At 36.7% G+C, this 19,220-nt stretch overlaps 1 protein-coding gene across 4 annotated transcripts in view; it reads right to left on the reverse strand.

The window, feature by feature from the left end:
- mRRF1 (mitochondrial ribosome recycling factor 1) overlaps positions 1 to 19,220 on the reverse strand; it is a 64,640-nt gene that overhangs the window by 5,985 nt on the left and 39,435 nt on the right. For all 4 annotated transcript variants that reach the window (XM_090369908.1, XM_090369909.1, XM_090369906.1 and 1 more), the window contains exon 5: positions 14,743 to 14,834. In XM_090369908.1, coding sequence (XP_090226034.1) covers positions 14,743 to 14,834 — 92 coding nt within the window. The remainder of the gene's footprint in view (positions 1 to 14,742; positions 14,835 to 19,220) is intronic.

A 19,220-nucleotide genomic window follows, 5' to 3' on the forward strand; every position in this document is an offset into this window, starting at 1 on the left:
AAATCAATAAAGCTGTTTTAAAACAAGGAACTGCCACTGAAACTGACATCAATAAACTGGCTTCATCATTCTTCTTCACTAATGAAGGTATCTCCCCTGAAATTCCAAAGCAACTTAAGCCTACAATTCTCATCTACAAAGTCCATAAACAAGAAATCCTCAAGGACCTGTTTTTACAAAAGTTTTCAGGAACTTGACATAACGCTTGAACAGTTCACTGAGAAAGTAAGCTTTTGATTCTCAACTCCATCACGTTCAAGCCAATCTCTCAAGATCAGACCACAATGGCTGTACATTGGACGGACATCACATAGGTACAAACAATTTACTGTAATCACACATTGTTATTCCTGGCTGGGATATGGCCACACCACTCAGTCGTGTTTGGGGGAACTTCCTCCCCTCCTGTGGCCACTGTGAACGATCTGGACATCTGTTCTGTGATCACCCAAACACAAGAATCAACCTCCACCTTGCATTAACTGCAAACAAAAGAAGAAAAACTACAAACATCGTAAGAGATGCTAACTGTCCTGAATATCTATACAGCAGGCCCCCGTTATAATGCAGTTCGCTTTACGCTGATTCGCTATAACGCTGTTCTTAGATTATAACCCGTATCTGACTATAACGCTGTCACAGATCACTATAACGCTCTTTTACAGATTGCTTTTTGGCATATTTAATTAATAACGAAATCGTTTCATTTGTTGGAGTCGATAGCTTGAAAATGAATACCAAAACAGCATTAAAACGTTTCCCACGCCGACTTGAGAAATTTTCCCACGCTCAGTGAAATTTTCTCGCACGCTAATTTAATTGCAGTAAGTAACTTATTACGTAGTTCCGAGATCAACATTTTAAAAAATGACCAAGTATATTGCTTGTAATATTTGTGTTATATGCATTTATCCGAAGTCTAGTCATCACTCAGTACAATATTAGACATCGTGCGAAACGGACACTTTACTTGAACATTGTATCATAATTAATGCAACCAACGCAGTTACATTTTCGAAGAGTTAATAATGGCCGATAAGAATGAAAAGGCAACAACGTCTAAGTGCAGTACGAAGACTATAAATGTAAGAAAAAGACTGAATTTGAAAATTAAATTAGACGTTTTGAAGTGAATCGATTCCAGTCAAAGACAAGCAGATGTGTGCCATAATTTAGGACTCGCAAGTTTAACTGTAAGAACAATTATAAAAAAATAAAGAATTAATTTTAGCAGCGGGAAAGATAGCTGTTCCATTGCAAGCAACTAGGGTTAGGCCTGCTATTAGGATTGAAATGGAAAGACTTAAACTAATTTTATTGAAGATAATATCCAATGCAAAATTAAGTTAAGTTAAATATTATTAAAAAAAAAAGAGAGAGAGAGAGAGAGAGAGAGAGAGATTAGCCAATATGATGATCTGAAGAAAACTCACCTAAAAAAAAAAAAAAAAAAAAGTGAAACCATTTAAAACTAGTAGGGGCTGGTTGAATAGATTTAAAATCCAGGGAGAAGCCGCAAGTGCAAATTAAGGAGCCGAAACTTTCAAAAAAGAACTTGTTAAAGTTATTGAAGAGGGGTATTATGCGTTATACTTCTCAACAAGTTTTTAACATAGATGAAGCAGGACTTTTGTGAAAATGAATGCCTAAAAGAAGTTTCATATTATTAAAAGAAGAAAAAAAACATGCCAGGTTTCAAAGCAGCGAAGGATCGGCTGACTTTATTGTTGGGTGGTAACGCTGTGGGGGATTTAAAATTAATACCCCTTTTAGTTTATTTGGAAGAGGGCCAAAGTTCAACCCAAAATCAACACATTTTTCTTGATTAAATTTATCAATTAAATTAAATCAATTTAGATCAATTAAATTCATGATTTTAATTGGAATTTTAAGTTTAATTTTGTTACCTAAGTGGTTACCACATAATTATATACGTATGTAATGCAGAATATTTTATATGTACAAATATTTGAATATTAAATATTTTGACCGACATTTGTGCATCTTTTCACTACCGTTTATTATTGATTAGGAAATGTCCTATGGCACTGACCGCAACTCACAAATACATATGTTACCTTATGGGAATGCGGCGCTCGCTTAGCGCGGATTCACTTAGCACTCTGTTTTTATGGAACGAATTATCAGCGTTAAACAGGGGTCACCTGTATATAGAAAACATATTAAACAGAACACATTGTGACTAGCAGAACCTCAAATGCTAACACTCCCTTAGACTACTCCTCCCCTACTGAATTCCTCAAAATCATCCAAATCAATGCTCATAAAGATGATTGAAGAACCCTGTGAGCTTGTGTTGTTGCTGACGAGATTTGAAATCTCTCTCTCTCTCTCTCTCTCTCTCTCTCTCTCTCTCTGTTGATCCTGCTCTCATCCAAGAGCCCTACTTTTTCCATGGTAAAGTCCTTTGCTATTCCCTCTCCACTCAAATTATTTCAGCTAAGCATGTTTCCTCATTCATCTACGATAGTCTTCAATCAACAGCTAGATGTCACCATGATAACGGGCCCCTACACTCAATACATTACCTGTCCACTAATCACGGGATTCTTTGGCTCTGCATACTTTTTCTCAGTCTGCTGCCCTCCCCCAACTGCTGACTTGGAAGACAGTCTTAGGTTCTTAGATTTTGCCAACAAACTTCAAATCCACCCAAGGCATATCTGACATTGATGTTACCACGACCACCCCAATCACTAAATTCCTTTGTAATCTCATGGGCAGTTCTTGATAACAAGAAATCTTCAGATCACCAAGTCATAGCTATCCTAATTGGTACTTTAAAGGAATCCCAAATAGCATCAGTAAACTCCCTTAAAAGATTTTCCCTAAAGACCATCAACTGGGAACAATTTTCCATAACCTTGTCTCACAATATTGGAGATGAAAGTATCCACATAAAGAATTTTCAGCTCCAAGGAACGGATAAGTTTTTGAAGAATTTTATTTTATTGACTTAATTGTCATATGTATATAAAGTGCTTAGCATCATAATACACAGCCATTTCTGAATAAACAGAAAATTTTTAAGGTGGCATCGTTTTAGGTTATATCTCATATTGTGAATGCCTTCACAACGGGTTGCCATGATATTGCACTACTTCGAATAAGTAACGCTTCACCTAAGGAGAAGACTAGTGTTACTTATTCTCAGATAGGTACCACCACCCAGACAGCACTGTTTCAGGGCTATTTGGCCCTTCGTCAGTGAGTGGGTAGGTACCCAAGTGATGCAATGATGGCAAAAACAGTTATGAAGTATAACTCCACAATATGAGAGATGCCTGATGGTGTATGATGTATTTAGACTAAGGCGCATTTAGGGCTAGAGCCTCAAGCTGCGAACAAATTTAGACTATGTATATAAAGTGCTTAGCATCATAATACACAGCCATTTCTGAATAAACAGAAAATTTTTAAGGTAGCATCGTTTTAGGTTATATCTCATATTGTGAATGCCTTCACAACGAGTTGCCATGATATTGCACTACTTCGAATAAGTAACGCTTCACCTAAGGAGAAGACTAGTGTTACTTATTCTCAGATAGGTACCACCACCCAGACAGCACTGTTTCAGGGCTATTTGGCCCTTCGTCAGTGAGTGGGTAGGTACCCAAGTGATGCAATGATGGCAAAAACAGTTATGAAGTATAACTCCACAATATGAGAGATGCCTGATGGTGTATGATGTATTTAGACTAAGGCGCATTTAGGGCTAGAGCCTCAAGCTGCGAACAAATTTAGACTATGTATATAAAGTGCTTAGCATCATAATACACAGCCATTTCTGAATAAACAGAAAATTTTTAAGGTGGCATCGTTTTAGGTTATATCTCATATTGTGAATGCCTTCACAACGAGTTGCCATGATATTGCACTACTTCGAATAAGTAACGCTTCATCTAAGGAGAAGACTAGTGTTACTTATTCTCAGATAGGTACCACCACCCAGACAGCACTGTTTCAGGGCTATTTGGCCCTTCGTCAGTGAGTGGGTAGGTACCCAAGTGATGCAATGATGGCAAAAACAGTTATGAAGTATAACTCCACAATATGAGAGATGCCTGATGGTGTATGATGTATTTAGACTAAGGCGCATTTAGGGCTAGAGCCTCAAGCTGCGAACAAATTTAGACTATGTATATAAAGTGCTTAGCATCATAATACACAGCCATTTCTGAATAAACAGAAAATTTTTAAGGTGGCATCGTTTTAGGTTATATCTCATATTGTGAATGCCTTCACAACGAGTTGCCATGATATTGCACTACTTCGAATAAGTAACGCTTCACCTAAGGAGAAGACTAGTGTTACTTATTCTCAGATAGGTACCACCACCCAGACAGCACTGTTTCAGGGCTATTTGGCCCTTCGTCAGTGAGTGGGTAGGTACCCAAGTGATGCAATGATGGCAAAAACAGTTATGAAGTATAACTCCACAATATGAGAGATGCCTGATGGTGTATGATGTATTTAGACTAAGGCGCATTTAGGGCTAGAGCCTCAAGCTGCGAACAAATTTAGACTATGTATATAAAGTGCTTAGCATCATAATACACAGCCATTTCTGAATAAACAGAAAATTTTTAAGGTGGCATCGTTTTAGGTTATATCTCATATTGTGAATGCCTTCACAACGAGTTGCCATGATATTGCACTACTTCGAATAAGTAACGCTTCACCTAAGGAGAAGACTAGTGTTACTTATTCTCAGATAGGTACCATCACCCGCACTACTTCGAATAAGTAACGCTTCGGCGTTACTTATTCGAAGGGCCAAATAGCCCTGAAACAGTGCTGTCTGGGTGGTGGTACCTATCTGAGAATAAGTAACACTAGTCTTCTCCTTAGGTGAAGCGTTACTTATTCGAAGTAGTGCAATATCATGGCAACTCGTTGTGAAGGCATTCACAATATGAGATATAACCTAAAACGATGCCACCTTAAAAATTTTCTGTTTATTCAGAAATGGCTGTGTATTATGATGCTAAGCACTTTATATACATAGTCTAAATTTGTTCGCAGCTTGAGGCTCTAGCCCTAAATGCGCCTTAGTCTAAATACATCATACACCATCAGGCATCTCTCATATTGTGGAGTTATACTTCATAACTGTTTTTGCCATCATTGCATCACTTGGGTACCTACCCACTCACTGACGAAGGGCCAAATAGCCCTGAAACAGTGCTGTCTGGGTGGTGGTACCTATCTGAGAATAAGTAACACTAGTCTTCTCCTTAGGTGAAGCGTTACTTATTCGAAGTAGTGCAATATCATGGCAACTCGTTGTGAAGGCATTCACAATATGAGATATAACCTAAAACGATGCCACCTTAAAAATTTTCTGTTTATTCAGAAATGGCTGTGTATTATGATGCTAAGCAGTTTATATACATAGTCTAAATTTGTTCGCAGCTTGAGGCTCTAGCCCTAAATGCGCCTTAGTCTTAATTGTCATATTAAATTGTACTCTATAAGTAGCTTTATCAGTCATGCTCATTTTATTTTTTAATTTAGCTAGAGATTTTGCTATTCATATATACGTGGAACCTTTGTATCAGTCAAATCTTGCTGCCATTGTTATAGTGCGAGTGAGTGAGTGAGTGAGTGTGCGTGAGAGAGAGAGAGAGAGAGAGAGAGAGAGAGAGTGTGGGTGGGTGGGGAGGGGAATTAAAATTTTTTAAGTGTGGTAAATAGGTAGCTCTAAAGTTCGAATCACTTAGGTTGGAGTTAGTTGAATAATTTTGTTATATATTATAATTAACTTATGACTTTCAAGTGTAACGGCATAGCCTAATATATAAAATGCAGACTTGGTAGAATGCACATTATTGCTGTATAACTGGTGTATCAATAAGAACTTTTGAATTTTGATTATATGTAATTAACAAAGTAAACTTCATAGCATAACCACTGTATAGTGTTATTACTGCATTGAATATATTTGTTTAGTGTAATATTTTTAATTATACTGAATTTGAATGAAAACCATACCTCAGATCAGAGCAGCAAAACAAAGGGCTCAAGCTAGCGAGAGCACCATGGTTCTGGGGGAGAAGTGAGTGGACAGTTGTCCTCTGAATCATGGCCTTATGAAATGTACAGCTTGTTTGATGTTTGCAGAGCTATCAGAAAAGGGACATGATATTGCCAAGGGGATAACTTTGTGTGTGCTTAATGTAAGGAGTGTGAGGGTATTAGGATCCAATCAGCATTATTATGGATCTTTATGATAGCTTGAAGAACAGGGTGCATGTCCTAAAAAGAATTAAATTGGGGGGGGACCATCAAGCTCTCAGTTGCCCACATCGATGACACAGATCCCAAGGCAGAATGCACTGGTCCCACAGGAGCTAGTTGTTGTCAGTGACTCTATTGTCAAGGAAATGGGGAAATATATTGGACAAAAAGGATAGGTGGAATAGGACCAGGGTATGTCTGCCAGGGGCAAAAGTTGATGACGTAGAGCAGATCCGTTTAAGGGCACAAAAGGTGATACTGTTGTACATGTTGACACTAATAACAAAGAGTAAGAAATCTGTAGATTTACTTAACAAGTACAAGGCAACGTTGAAAAAAAGGTGCTAATTAGGTTAAATTTGAAAGTGTCTGCAATTCTACCCAGACCCGAGAGGAGGGAGTATATGATAAGAGCCTTGTCAATCAATTCAGCTCTGGAGAGATTGCACAAAGCTCATGAGGTAGTTTTTTCTCAGTGTGGTCTGTGCGTGTTAACAGGAGGGACTGCTTCTACAGGGATGGGATACACTTAAATAGAAAGGGTACAAGAATATTTACTGAAGCTATCAAGGCAGTGTTAGGTGAGTCAAAAAACTGCTGGCTTGGGGGAGGGGAGGTACAAAGATTAATAGATTAACAATGGCTGCAGGCAGAGATGAAAGTGATTCTTGCACTACTGGAACAGGCAGCAGCCTAGAAACCAAGGCGAGGATGGCAGCTGTGTTTTAATGCTGCTAAATGCAAGGTCTTACACTTGGGGAATAGCAACCCCCAAATAAATTATACACTTTATGGGGTTGAATTAACAACAGTGGAATTGGAAAGAGATCTGGGAATTACAATACGGGCAGGTATGAAGTTTTCTGAAGTGAGTAAAGTGGCAGCCAGGAAAGCCCGTGATGTCCTATCAATGATTCATCGAACCTTAATCTATAAAGAAAGGGAGGTCATAATCCCACTGTATAAGACAATTGTAAGACCACATTTGGAATACCGTATTGAAGTGTGGAGACCTCATCTGAAAAAAGATAATGAGCTTTTTTCAGATGAGGCAACCATATGAGGAAAGACTGTATATGTGGGTACAGAGCTTGGCAAACAGACACCTCAGAGATGGCCTGATTGAGGTTTATAATGATCTGAGAGCAATTAGTACAATGAATGAAAGAGAAATTCTTACTGTTGTAAGCAATTCCAAAAATAGAGGCCATAAATTCAAATTACAGGGTTGAAGTTTAGATTAGATTATAGGACGTTTTCTTTTAGCCAGCGAGTCATTGATTGTTGGAACAAGTTGCTCTGGCATGTAGTTGAGGCTGACAGTTGGAATAAATTCAAAGGTCAACTGGATAGTTACCTGTGTGAAGAGGGAAGCATATAATTTGTATTTCTTATCTACTGGAACAGTAGATAAGAAAATACAAATATAGAGAAGTTCTCCTGGAATAGAAAAGTTTTTTATGTTTTATTAGCTTAAATTGGCATATTAACTTATTTTCTAGAGTAGCTTTATATTCCTAGTTATGATACTTAGTTTAAAGTTTAACTTAGATAGAGATTTTTGTAGGTATTACTTAGTATCGGTAAGGGTATCAAATCTGCATGTTACAAGTTGCAGCTACACTGAATGAGAAGTTTTTTAGCCACATTTAGCTGCTTTATTGACCAATTGTTATATTAAATTATTTTCTATAAGTAGCTTATAGACCTAGTCAGGATCCTTAGTTTATTCTGAATTGAGACAGCGAGATTCGGAATTTAATTAATACTTAAGTGTCCGTAGATTTACTGTTCGTAACTTGCCGCCATTGTTAAATGATACGTTATATCCCGAACTAAATAGCATTAGCTTAGTATAGTATAGTATATAATATAATTTTGTCAATTCATCAGTAAAATCTATATTAATTTTGTTAAACTTCGTTGTCAATTAAATTGTACTTTTAACTAAATACATATAACGACTTAGATTACAAACATAAAATAATTAATTAATACATAACTTGATACGAAAGTTATATAAAGAGAACTCGTAGATAATACTTGATACAGAAAAATATATATAGCGTTTTAACTGTGTTGGGATACAAGTTTAGGGTTATAATTTTGTACTGAAATTGAAATTTTATTGAAATTAAATCGAAATCATGACTCAGACCACAACAGCAAAAATAAAGGGTCAAGCTAATTGGAGTGCTGTGGCTCAGGGGAGAACTGAGGGGGGCAGTTGCCCTCTGAATCACAGCCTTTTAAAATGCACTGCTTGCTTGATGTTTGTGGAGCAATCAGGTATGGGACATGATATTGCCATGGGGGATGTCTTTGTGTGTGTGTGCGATGTAAGGAAATCAGGCGACAACTCAGCATTGTTATGGACCTATATGAGAGCTTGAAGGACAGGGTGAATGCCCTCAAAGGATCTAAATTGAGGGGCCCATCCAGCTCTCAGCTGTCCACATCAACACTTGATCATCATGTAACACAGCGGCAACCCCCAAGGCAGAATGCGCTGGTCCCACAGGAACTAGTAGTTGCTGGTGACTCTATTGTCAGGGTAACGGGGAACATGGTATGTAAAAAGAATAGGTGGAACAGGCTGATGATGTTGTAGAGCAGATATCATCTTTTAAGGGCACAAAAAGTGATATAGTTGTACACGTTGGCACTAATGATATTAAGAGTAGGAGACTGGCAGAATTACTTAACAAGTACAGGTCACTGTTGAAAAAAAAGCAATGAATTAGGGTTGAATTTGAAAGTGTCTGCAATTCTGCCCAGACAAGATAGGAGGGAGTATATGATGAGAGCCTTGTCGATCAATTCGGCCCTGGAAAGATTGTGCAAGGCTCAAGGGGTTGAATTTTTTTCAGCCGGGTCTGTACTTGTCAACAGGAGAGACTGCTTCTACAGGGATGGGATACACTTAAATAGAAAGGATGCAAGAATATTTGCTGATGCTATCGAGGCAGTGTTAGATGGATTGGAAAACTGCTAGCTTGGGGGGAATACAAGGACTAATAGATTAACAGTAGCCACTGGCAGAAGTCAAAGTGATTCTTGCACTGCTTCTATTGAAATGAGCAGCAGCCTCGAAAACAAGATGCAGGGTATTTCAGAGACTGCTGGGAGTCATTGCAGTACAAGTAAACACATGGATTGTGTTAGGGTAGCTAAGAATAGGAACAGGTGCATGTATACTTGTGCATACACCAATGCTAGGAGTTTGTAAATAAATTTGATGAATTTGAGGTATTGCTCAAAACATCAAATGCAGATATTGTTGGGATATCACAAACGTGGTGTCACACAGATATAAGGAATGCAGAACTGGAATTTGGGGAGTACAATGTCTACAGAAAGAGAGGATGGGTTATGCTATTAGTTAAGAAACACATAAAATACAAGGAAGTGAAGCCAGTCGACATCACTGGACAGTGCAGTGTCGAGTCAGTTTGGTGTGACATAAGCATTGGGAGATCAAAATTGAGTAGGAGTGTGCTATGGGCCAAATGACTCTGATGAGTATAATAAGAAACTGTACAGGGAAATAGAGTGGGCCATAATGGGGGATTTCAATTTCCCAGATACTGACTGGAATTTGTGCGTTGGTCACTCACACACTAGCAAGTCTTTTGAGGATTTACTGGATGATTGTTTTCTACATCAGCATGTTCGGGACGCAACTAGAAGGAGTAATACTCTTGACCTGATTATCAGTAGTGATTCTTAATGCATTAAGAATCTGCAGATAAAGGAACCACTGGGTGGCAGTGATCACAGTGTGCTGAAGTGGGATTTACTCAAAGAGGTAACTACCATCAGGGGTAAAGGGAAGGGTTTTTGCTTTCGTAGAGGCGACTACAATGGTCGGAGACAGTATTTAAATTTTATACAGTGGGACCAACTGATGATGTTATCAACAGCAAATTCAAAATGGGAAGCATTCAAAGAACTTATCTTGGAAGCTACTAGGCTTTACATACCAACTAAGAAATATTGTTCAAGGTTTAGGCCTAAATGGATGTCAGAAGGCATATGGCATGGGATACATATAAATTAATGATAGATATAAGCTACGATAGATATAAGCTGGTCTGTAACCAAGTCACAAAGGAGATTAGGCAGGCAAAGGAGATTATGAGAAATCCTTGGCAAAGAATGCAAAGAAAAACAGAAACGAGTTCTTTACCTATGTAAACTCTAGAAGGAAAGGGATGAATCAGATTGGTCCAATGAATATTAATGGTTCAACAGTTGAGGATCCTGCTCAGGTGGCTAACAAACTAAAGGAGTATTTTGCATCTACATTCACACATGAGGAGTTATTCAGGAAGGGGAATGCCAGAGGCGAAGTAAATTCTGCCAGTGAGCTGGATAATTTTGTAATAACTGACTGTTTTTTTAGACCTTTATGCCACACATGATCAAAAGCCTCTAAAATGTCAAGAGCAAGTGCTTGAGTTTCAAACATTTCCACTGAATTTGTCAATAGATGGTAATTAATATACATAAATGAGCCAGTAAAACACCACACCGGTGGATCAACACCGACAGAACCTATATTTGCAATCATTGATCAGATGGAAAGTTTCAAGGTAGTTAGGAACTGGCAGATAATAGATTTCTCCATTACTTCAGAAAGAGTAAAAGTAAGTGCAATGGGACAATAATTGGATAGGAGGAATTTGATGGCCTTTTTAGGAATGGCTGGATATAATTAAAATTTTCAAGCAGAAGAAAAACACCAGTTGAATAAGGAAGTGTAAAAAGGTGACACAGAACAGGAATAAGCTCAGGAGCACAGGTCTTAAGAATAAGTGGAAAAATATCATCAGAACCTGGAACTTTCTTGGCATTAAGATTCTTCTGACATCCTTTTTTGACAGAAGACCACAGCTGGCATTGAGTGGAGTGTACCAGTAGTAGGAGGTAGTTTACCAAGATCATCAATACAAGAGTTAGAAGAAAAGTAGGATGCTAGCAGGTCAGCTATAACTTTAGCTGAGGTGGCAATAGAACCATCAGGCTTTAAGAAAAGTGGGAGTACAGATGGGCAAAAGTTGCAGTCAATTATCTTTGGCAAGAGATCAGAATGATAATGCTTGACTACTGTTTGGACAAGAAACAAGTTTTTTACTCTTAGCCTGTTCAAAATCTAGTTTGGATTGATTAATAACTGCTTTACAGTTGTTGCAAGCTTTGGTGTAGGAAGAAAATGAACCTGGAGATTTGGATGCAAGCCAATTTTGATGTGCAATGTCCTTGCCTTAGCACATTTATTGGAAAACTAAGGCTTAGATCAGCGTTTCCCAAACTGTGTTCCGTGGAACACTAGTGTTCTGTGAGATGTGAACAAGTGTTCCGTGAAAATTTGTAATTAATAATTAAGAAAATAAAATAAATAAATTTTGCACATTTGTAGCCTACACCACTTTTGTATCATTATAATTTCTAACATTTTTTTTTTTCGGTTACAGTATTAATATACTGGCATAGACTAATAATCGAATAGACTGCGGAACGCTTTCTTTTGGAGGGTTTTGCATAGAAAAGAATGCGTAGGGGTAATGCTATCTACGAAAAAGTAACAATGTAGTGGTCTAATATGCCATTCTTATGCGATTCAGCCTGGAGTACATGGGTTGAAAGAGAGGGGGAAGTGAACTGATATCATAACTAAACTCACTTCCTTGTATAAATTTTTTTGATAATTTCAGTATTTTTTGATAAACAGTATTTTGAAATATTATTATTAAAATAAATGACCATGGATATGCAGTTGAAAAAAAAAAAAGAACTTTAAAATGAGAAGCAAGTACTTCTAGTACTGCAACTGTAGTCAATGAAAATGAACACAATATTGCCACACTTCAAAGTGAGGATGGAACAATTGCAGACTTTTGTTCCCCAAAAATCCGAAGTGAAAAAACAGGAACCAACTAATAAAAGATCAAAACGAAAGTATGATGACAGTTATTTGAATTTCGACTTTACATATGTTGGAAATAAAGATGTTCCTGATGCACAGTGTGTTGTATATAAGAAAATATTAGCAAATAGTTCTTTGGCTTCCGCTAAACTTGTGTTTCGTAAATGTTCCGTAAATATATTGTGAGATGAAAAGTGTTACGTGACTAAAAAAGTTTGGGAAGCGCTGGTTTAGATGAAGATGAGATTTTAAGGTGGAGTGTGGAATAAAAGATTTCATTCTTACAAGAATAATTTCACTGACATGATCTGAGCAAACACTGACATCAGAAATAATTGTGAATGAATATACAGGGTGATTCACTACCAGTGCGACAAACTTGCAGGAGGTGTAGGGGGCACAAAGATGAATCGGAATCACATAGCATTGCAGGGTCCAAAATGCCTTCGTCATGTGGTAGAGGACGTTGAACGGGAGGTCGCATGAACAGCGATCCCACTGGAAATACCCAATCATTGGCCTATCGCTTGGATTGCTTTCTGTAAGATGTAGGACATTCTCCTCATTGTCTGGCATTCTCATTGTTCGCTCTCGTTCATGGTACCTCTCATGAAACAACCAGTCTCACGTAACCTTCTGTGCACACGTGCGAAAATCGTATGATGAGGAGCACGCCTGTGCGGGAAACATTCCTGGTACAAGCGCAGAGCGGCGCACCCGTTACAGTCAGCAGCTCCATACGCGAGGTGTATGTTGGCCAGTTCAACGTTTGAATACTCGTCCATCCTACTGCCTCGGGAACCGGTTCGCAAATGCTGACTTCCAGCGGGATCGCTGTTCACGCGACCTCCCGTTCAACGTCCTCTACCGCATGACGAAGGCATTTTGGACCCTGCAATGATATGTGATTCCGATTCGTCTTTGTGCCCCCTACACCTCCTGCAAGTTTGTCGCACTGGTAGTGAATCACCCTGTATAGTCATCAAAAAAAATTATAAATAATTTTTAATAAATTATTATATATATTGTGAATATAGGTTGATCCACTATCTTGCTCTTGCACCTATAAAATTGTGTAATTGAATAATTGCTTTTGTGGCCATGTTGCAATTCAAACACTCAATATACTCAACACACAAATACTGCCATAACAAACACTCTTGTTTGTTATGGCAGTAGATCTCAATAATGGTATTAAAAGGTGTTTAGAATCAAACATATGGTTGAGCCTGGTGGGTAAATAAGTTTCATATGATTGACTCGTTCTTAATAGGCATGAACAAATCAAACTATATACAACAGCCAATTAAAAATAACAATAAGCTTAACAGCAATAGATATGATGTAACTATTTTCTTGTCCATTAACTTAATAACAATAGTGTTTTCCAAAATTTTAACTGGTTCCATTCTAGACTAATTTTTTTTTTTTTTTTTTTTTTGGTAGTTGTTGGCGCATAGGCTTCTGTGGCCATAATGCACCTCCCAAGGTTTTTTGCAGTACTTTGATCCAAGCCCAAGGCAGGAATCGAACCCGCAACCTTTGGGTTGCCAGGCAGGCACTTTACCCACCCGGCTAGCCCAGTCGGCAAATAAACTTTTGGGCAGAAAACTTCAAACTATAATATTGTTTAGTGCAACTGCATCATTACTACGTACAAATAGTTGAAATTTAAGACAAACTAAAGTATGTATTTTTGGCATACTTATTATGACATCTCATGTCACAAAATCCTCTACAATTATTATTGTTAGTAGTAGTAGCACACACATAATGCAAGAAAGCAAGCTTATAAAGCATCAGCCAAAAAAAAAAAAAAAAAAGGGGTTGCCTTCTCTTTATACTTTGCATAAGTAATACTTTCTCATTAGTCTGCTGTTACTTATTCTCATTTATCACTTATTATCAGTTAAATAATAGTCTTAAAATTCAAGTATGTAGTAATTATACAAATACAATGAACAATGTCATAGTTTGAATACACAGCTTGAGGCTTTCTGCCCTAAAATATTATTAGTCTAAGAAGAACATCTTTTGGCATCTCATATTATGTAAATCACAACTGAATCATCAGCTCTGATCCCTGCACACTAATGAGAGACCACATAGCTTTAAAACAGTGCCATCTGGGTGGTGGTACTCAAATGAGTAAAGTAACAGCATACCTCTCTAATGAGAAGTGTGTTACTTAAAGTATAAGGGGAAGCAACACGTGTGAAGGATTTTATATGAGATGTTATAATAATGATGCATAATGCATAAACTTCAGTTTGTCTTAAAATTCAACTATGAATTAACAATGCAATTGCACTAAACAATGTCACAGTCTGACTCCACTCTAGAAGTGACACAAAAGTTTTTTTATAAAGATAACATATGACATGGAAAACTTGGACCTCCATCAAGAAATATCTACAGTGAATATACTTTCTAAAAATCTAGCAAAGGATATTGCCATCATTAAAAAACAAGGTGCTATGCCAGGTTCTGGTACTCTTACCCAGTGCTATGCCAGGTTCTGTGATAAACTTGTTATATAACATTAGACTTACTTAGGTACTGGCAAATAAATTGTAGTCCCTTCTTGCTGTGGATTAAGATTCATTCCAGAATTTAGAAGGGCTTCAACTGCTGGTTTTAGTCCCTGAAATAAAAAGAATTGAAAATGTGAACAATTTAAATCTGGCTAACACAAGAGATAAATAAAAGTAATTTTAAAAAAAATCTTGAAAACCTTCACAATCCTGATGTTCAAAAATGTTCAAACACTGTTGAAACTAATGACTATACACAAGAAATTTGTTTAAAAATAAAATGATTATGTGCAAATGAAACATAGTAGAGATAAAATTACATTAAAAGAAATTAAAACTGCCATGGAAGCCTTTTGAGTATACGCCATACTCTTTATCAACCAGATACTAAGGAGTAGAGGCAATTTCGTAGAAAGGGTACCACAACACATAACAAGATCTCTCTCTCTCTCTCTCTCTCTCTCTCTCTCTCTCTCTCTCTCTCTCTCTCTCTCTCTCTCTCTCTCTCTCTCTCCTTTTCCCTATCTTCCCATCATCCTCTTTCATCAAAAGAATGAAAAACAAACATTTTTGATTGTTTTTCATTCTTTTTATTTCCATTTTTCTGTATAAACTCTGGGACAACCACATAAGGTCAGGAGTTCACAAAATAGAGAGAATACAAGAACATTATATCATATTTAGTAATCATGTGGGCTTGAACCACAGTCACTCAAAGCACATGCGCTTTTGTACCCTCACACTTGACCATTTGGCTATGGCAGCCTTCTAACATTCCCCCAGTGATCCTCTGCTGACATGCACGAAACTCTGATCATGTGTCTTGACACCTTTTATATATCACTGCCTTTATCCTAAGAATTTGACTGATGAGAAGTATGGTCTGTACTTGAAAAGCATCCATGGCAGTTTTAATTTCTTTTAATGTGATTTATTTCATTACTTTTATTTGTCATCCACAGTGTCTGATGCATAAAAAGGAGCAACCATCTCAAGAATATCCTATAAAGTAAGCTCCCTAAATTATCTTGAAACACGGAAGAAATATCAACAAGAAATAGATAAGAAATTAAACTATCTTGCAGGAGTAAATATAGAAGATAACTGGAACTACCTCTGCAAAATCTTGGAAGAATCAGCAGAGGCAACACTAGATATGAAAAAGTGATGGCAGAGAAAAAAGGGGTTGCGACAGTGGGATGCAGAAATCACCACTATCATTCAAGAAAAAAGGAATGCATATAAAAAATAGATAACCACAAAAAACTAGATGAATTGGAATATAAACATAAAAGAGCCATAGCCAAAAGAGAAACACAAAAAATACAGAGATCAATGGAACAATTTTGTCACCAACTTAGAAAAAGACACTAATAAGCCAAATATTAAAGTACACAAAGTAATAAGACAAATGAACAATAACCTCAAGGAAATAGTCAAAATTAACACAATACCATTAGAAGATTGGCTCAACTATTATAAAAACCTATGAACCTCCCTTGGCTAAAGCAACATCCAAAAATAATTAAATGGAAGCATTCACTAATGAAGAACTGAAATAGTGCTTAAAAATAGTAAAAACCAAAAATGTCCAGGTGACAACGGAATTAACAAAGAGCTCATCAAATACTCAGGAAAAAATTTTGAAATTAAACCACTTGAATTGATGAATATGATATTTGGAGGCCACCGCCACCAGATAGCTGGAAAAATGCTCTTGTAGTGCCAATTTTCAAAAAAAGGCAATATAAACGACTGCAATAACTACAGTGGAATCAGTCTCCTAAATTCAGGATATAAAGTATACTCAAGCCTTTTAAAACTGAAACTTAGTAAATACTATGAAAACATCCTTGAAGAAGAAAAAAATGGGTTCAGGAGGGGAAGATCATGCACGGATGCTTACTTCACACTCAAGCTTCTGACAGAAAAAAGAAGAGTTTAATTTGGAAACCCATCTCTTATTCATAGATTACAAAAAAGCCTTTGACAAGGTGAACCAAACAAAACTATTTGAAATCTTAAAAGAAGACAATATACCAAACCAGTTGATTTAAGCCATCCTCAATATCTATAAAAATAATACAATAAAAATTAGGATTGAATCGCAAACAACTGAATTGGAGATAAAAAAATACAGGGGTGCAACAGGGATGGGGGGACTGCCCTCACTTCTATTCAACATTTATATAACATATTATAAGAGAATGGAAGAAAATCTCCAAGACAGACATCTGAATTAGCCACAAAGCAAGAACAGATACTGCTTTTTGCTGATGACCACATTCTAATAGAAGAAAATGAGAACTCATTGCAGAAAGCCATCTTCTCATTAACAAAATAGCAAAATCATTTGATATATCGAAATTTCAACTTCAAAGACAAAAGTGATGGTATTTAAAGGAAGAGAGCCAATAAGAAGCAAGATCTGCATTGACAATAATATTATCGAACAAAATACTTTCAAATACCTAGGATACCACCTGTCCTATGAAAAAGATATTGAGCAAAAAATAAACAATTATATAGGAATAACTAAAACTATAAATCATATTTCAAATCTAATCTGGTGCATAAGAAAACAAGGACACTAATACATAACACCCTCGCCAGACCTATCCTAACCTATGAGACATGGACAATTAGTAAAGGGAATAGAACGAGGTTGACTGGTGCAGAAATAAGCTTCATGTGCAGAACCGCAGGTTATACCAGACTTGACATGAAAAGAAATCAAAGCATCCTGTCAGAACTGCAGACAACTTCAGTACTGCATTTTATTTACTCATACTGAAACAGATGGATCCAGCATGTAGAGAGAATGGAGGATGGATGCTATCTGAAAAGAGATTCTAAACTACAAACCACAAGGAAGGAGAGACAGAGGCAGACCCCTGCAAAGATGGAGAGAGACTATAACAGACCACTAGGTCTAATACTGGATAGAAAGAAGTAGAAGATGACTTTTATTTGTACATAATCATTTATTTTAATAAAGTTTTTATGTACTGTATAGTCAGTGGTGACAGCAATTTATTACTTATGGACCTACTGACTATTGTTGCCTCTTCAGTAAAGTAATCCTATACATTGAAAACTATTTTCAGGCCTGTGGACTGCTTATAAGGTAACAACAGCATTATATTTTCACATATAATTTATTTCTACAATTAAAGAGCTTCTGATGAATGCAATCTTAGAAATAGCCATGTAAGGCGAAATTCCTATCTCAGAAATAATTTTCCCATAAAAATAATGCAACTAGGCTGGATTACATTCCAAATGAGACTACTGGCTTTATTTTATCACAAACGCTCATTACTGTTTTCTTCTTCTTCTTCTTTCCATTCCAGTATTAGGCATGGTGGCCTGTTACGGTCTCTCTCTTTCTCTCCATCCTTGCAGGGGTCTGCTTCTATCTCTCCTTACGTGGGGTTGTAGTTTAGAATCTCTTTTGGATAGCATCCATCCTCCATTCTCTCTACATGCTGGATGCATCTGTTTCTGTATGAGTCAATAAAATTTAGTACTGAAGTTGTCTCCAGTTCTGACAGGATGTCTTGATTTCTTTTCATGTCAAGTCTGGTATAGCCTGCGGTTCTGCACCAATCACCTCCTCCAATCACCTTTGCTCACTGTTCATGTCAGAGCCATAGGTTAGGATAGGCCTGGGGAGGGTGTTATGTATTCAGGTCCTTGTTTTTTATGCACCAGCTTAGATTTGAAAACGTGATTCATAGTTTTAGTTATTCCTATGTAATTGTTTATTTTTTGTTTTTTTTTCTTTTTCATAGGAGAGGTGGTAACCTAGATATTAGAAAATATTAGTTTTATAAATATTAATTAGATTATGATATAAAATCATTTAATGTGTTACGTATATGTTCTTTTCCTATTAAGCATGTCTACTTGTTGGATTTATGTCAGATCATCTTTCTGTCTCCTCTAAGATGGTTATTATAGGTCTTGCTATAGTTTTATATAACTTTAGCATCCTGATTAATGTTTGGATTGTTCCAAATTATATTATTTAAACCTACTAATATTCTGCTCGCTTTTAATGCTTATTCTTCAGTAGAAAGTCAATGATTTGTAAAATCTATTATAAATCTTTTCCTCACTAAGTTATTATCCAGTTCAATGTTCCTAAGCTATTGTTAGTAAAATATGTACTTAATAATTAAATATGATGAATGCCTAAAGAGTTTTTTTTATCTTTACCGATTGTACTGTTAACATGAGTTGCTTGTTAGTGCTTCATGTGTTTAACATGGCAGACAAGCACATCAAAAAATGCAATATTAGGAGGGCACTGACTCTCTTTAAAATTTACAGCTGTGAATTACAGGCTCTGAAAAAGTGATAAGTGTTTGCCTTTTTATTTACCTAAGTGTTATTTTATATTGTACTTTATACGTAGTCTTACAGTTATAGTTATGCTGGTTATTTTTATTTTTAATTTAGATAAAGAGTTTTTGTAGATTACTACTAAACAT

The sequence above is a fragment of the Mastigoproctus giganteus genome, chromosome 3 (genome assembly GCF_048544385.1).
Source record: "Mastigoproctus giganteus isolate SK-2022 chromosome 3, ASM4854438v1, whole genome shotgun sequence".
In the NCBI taxonomy this organism is placed as follows: domain Eukaryota; kingdom Metazoa; phylum Arthropoda; class Arachnida; order Uropygi; family Thelyphonidae; genus Mastigoproctus; species Mastigoproctus giganteus.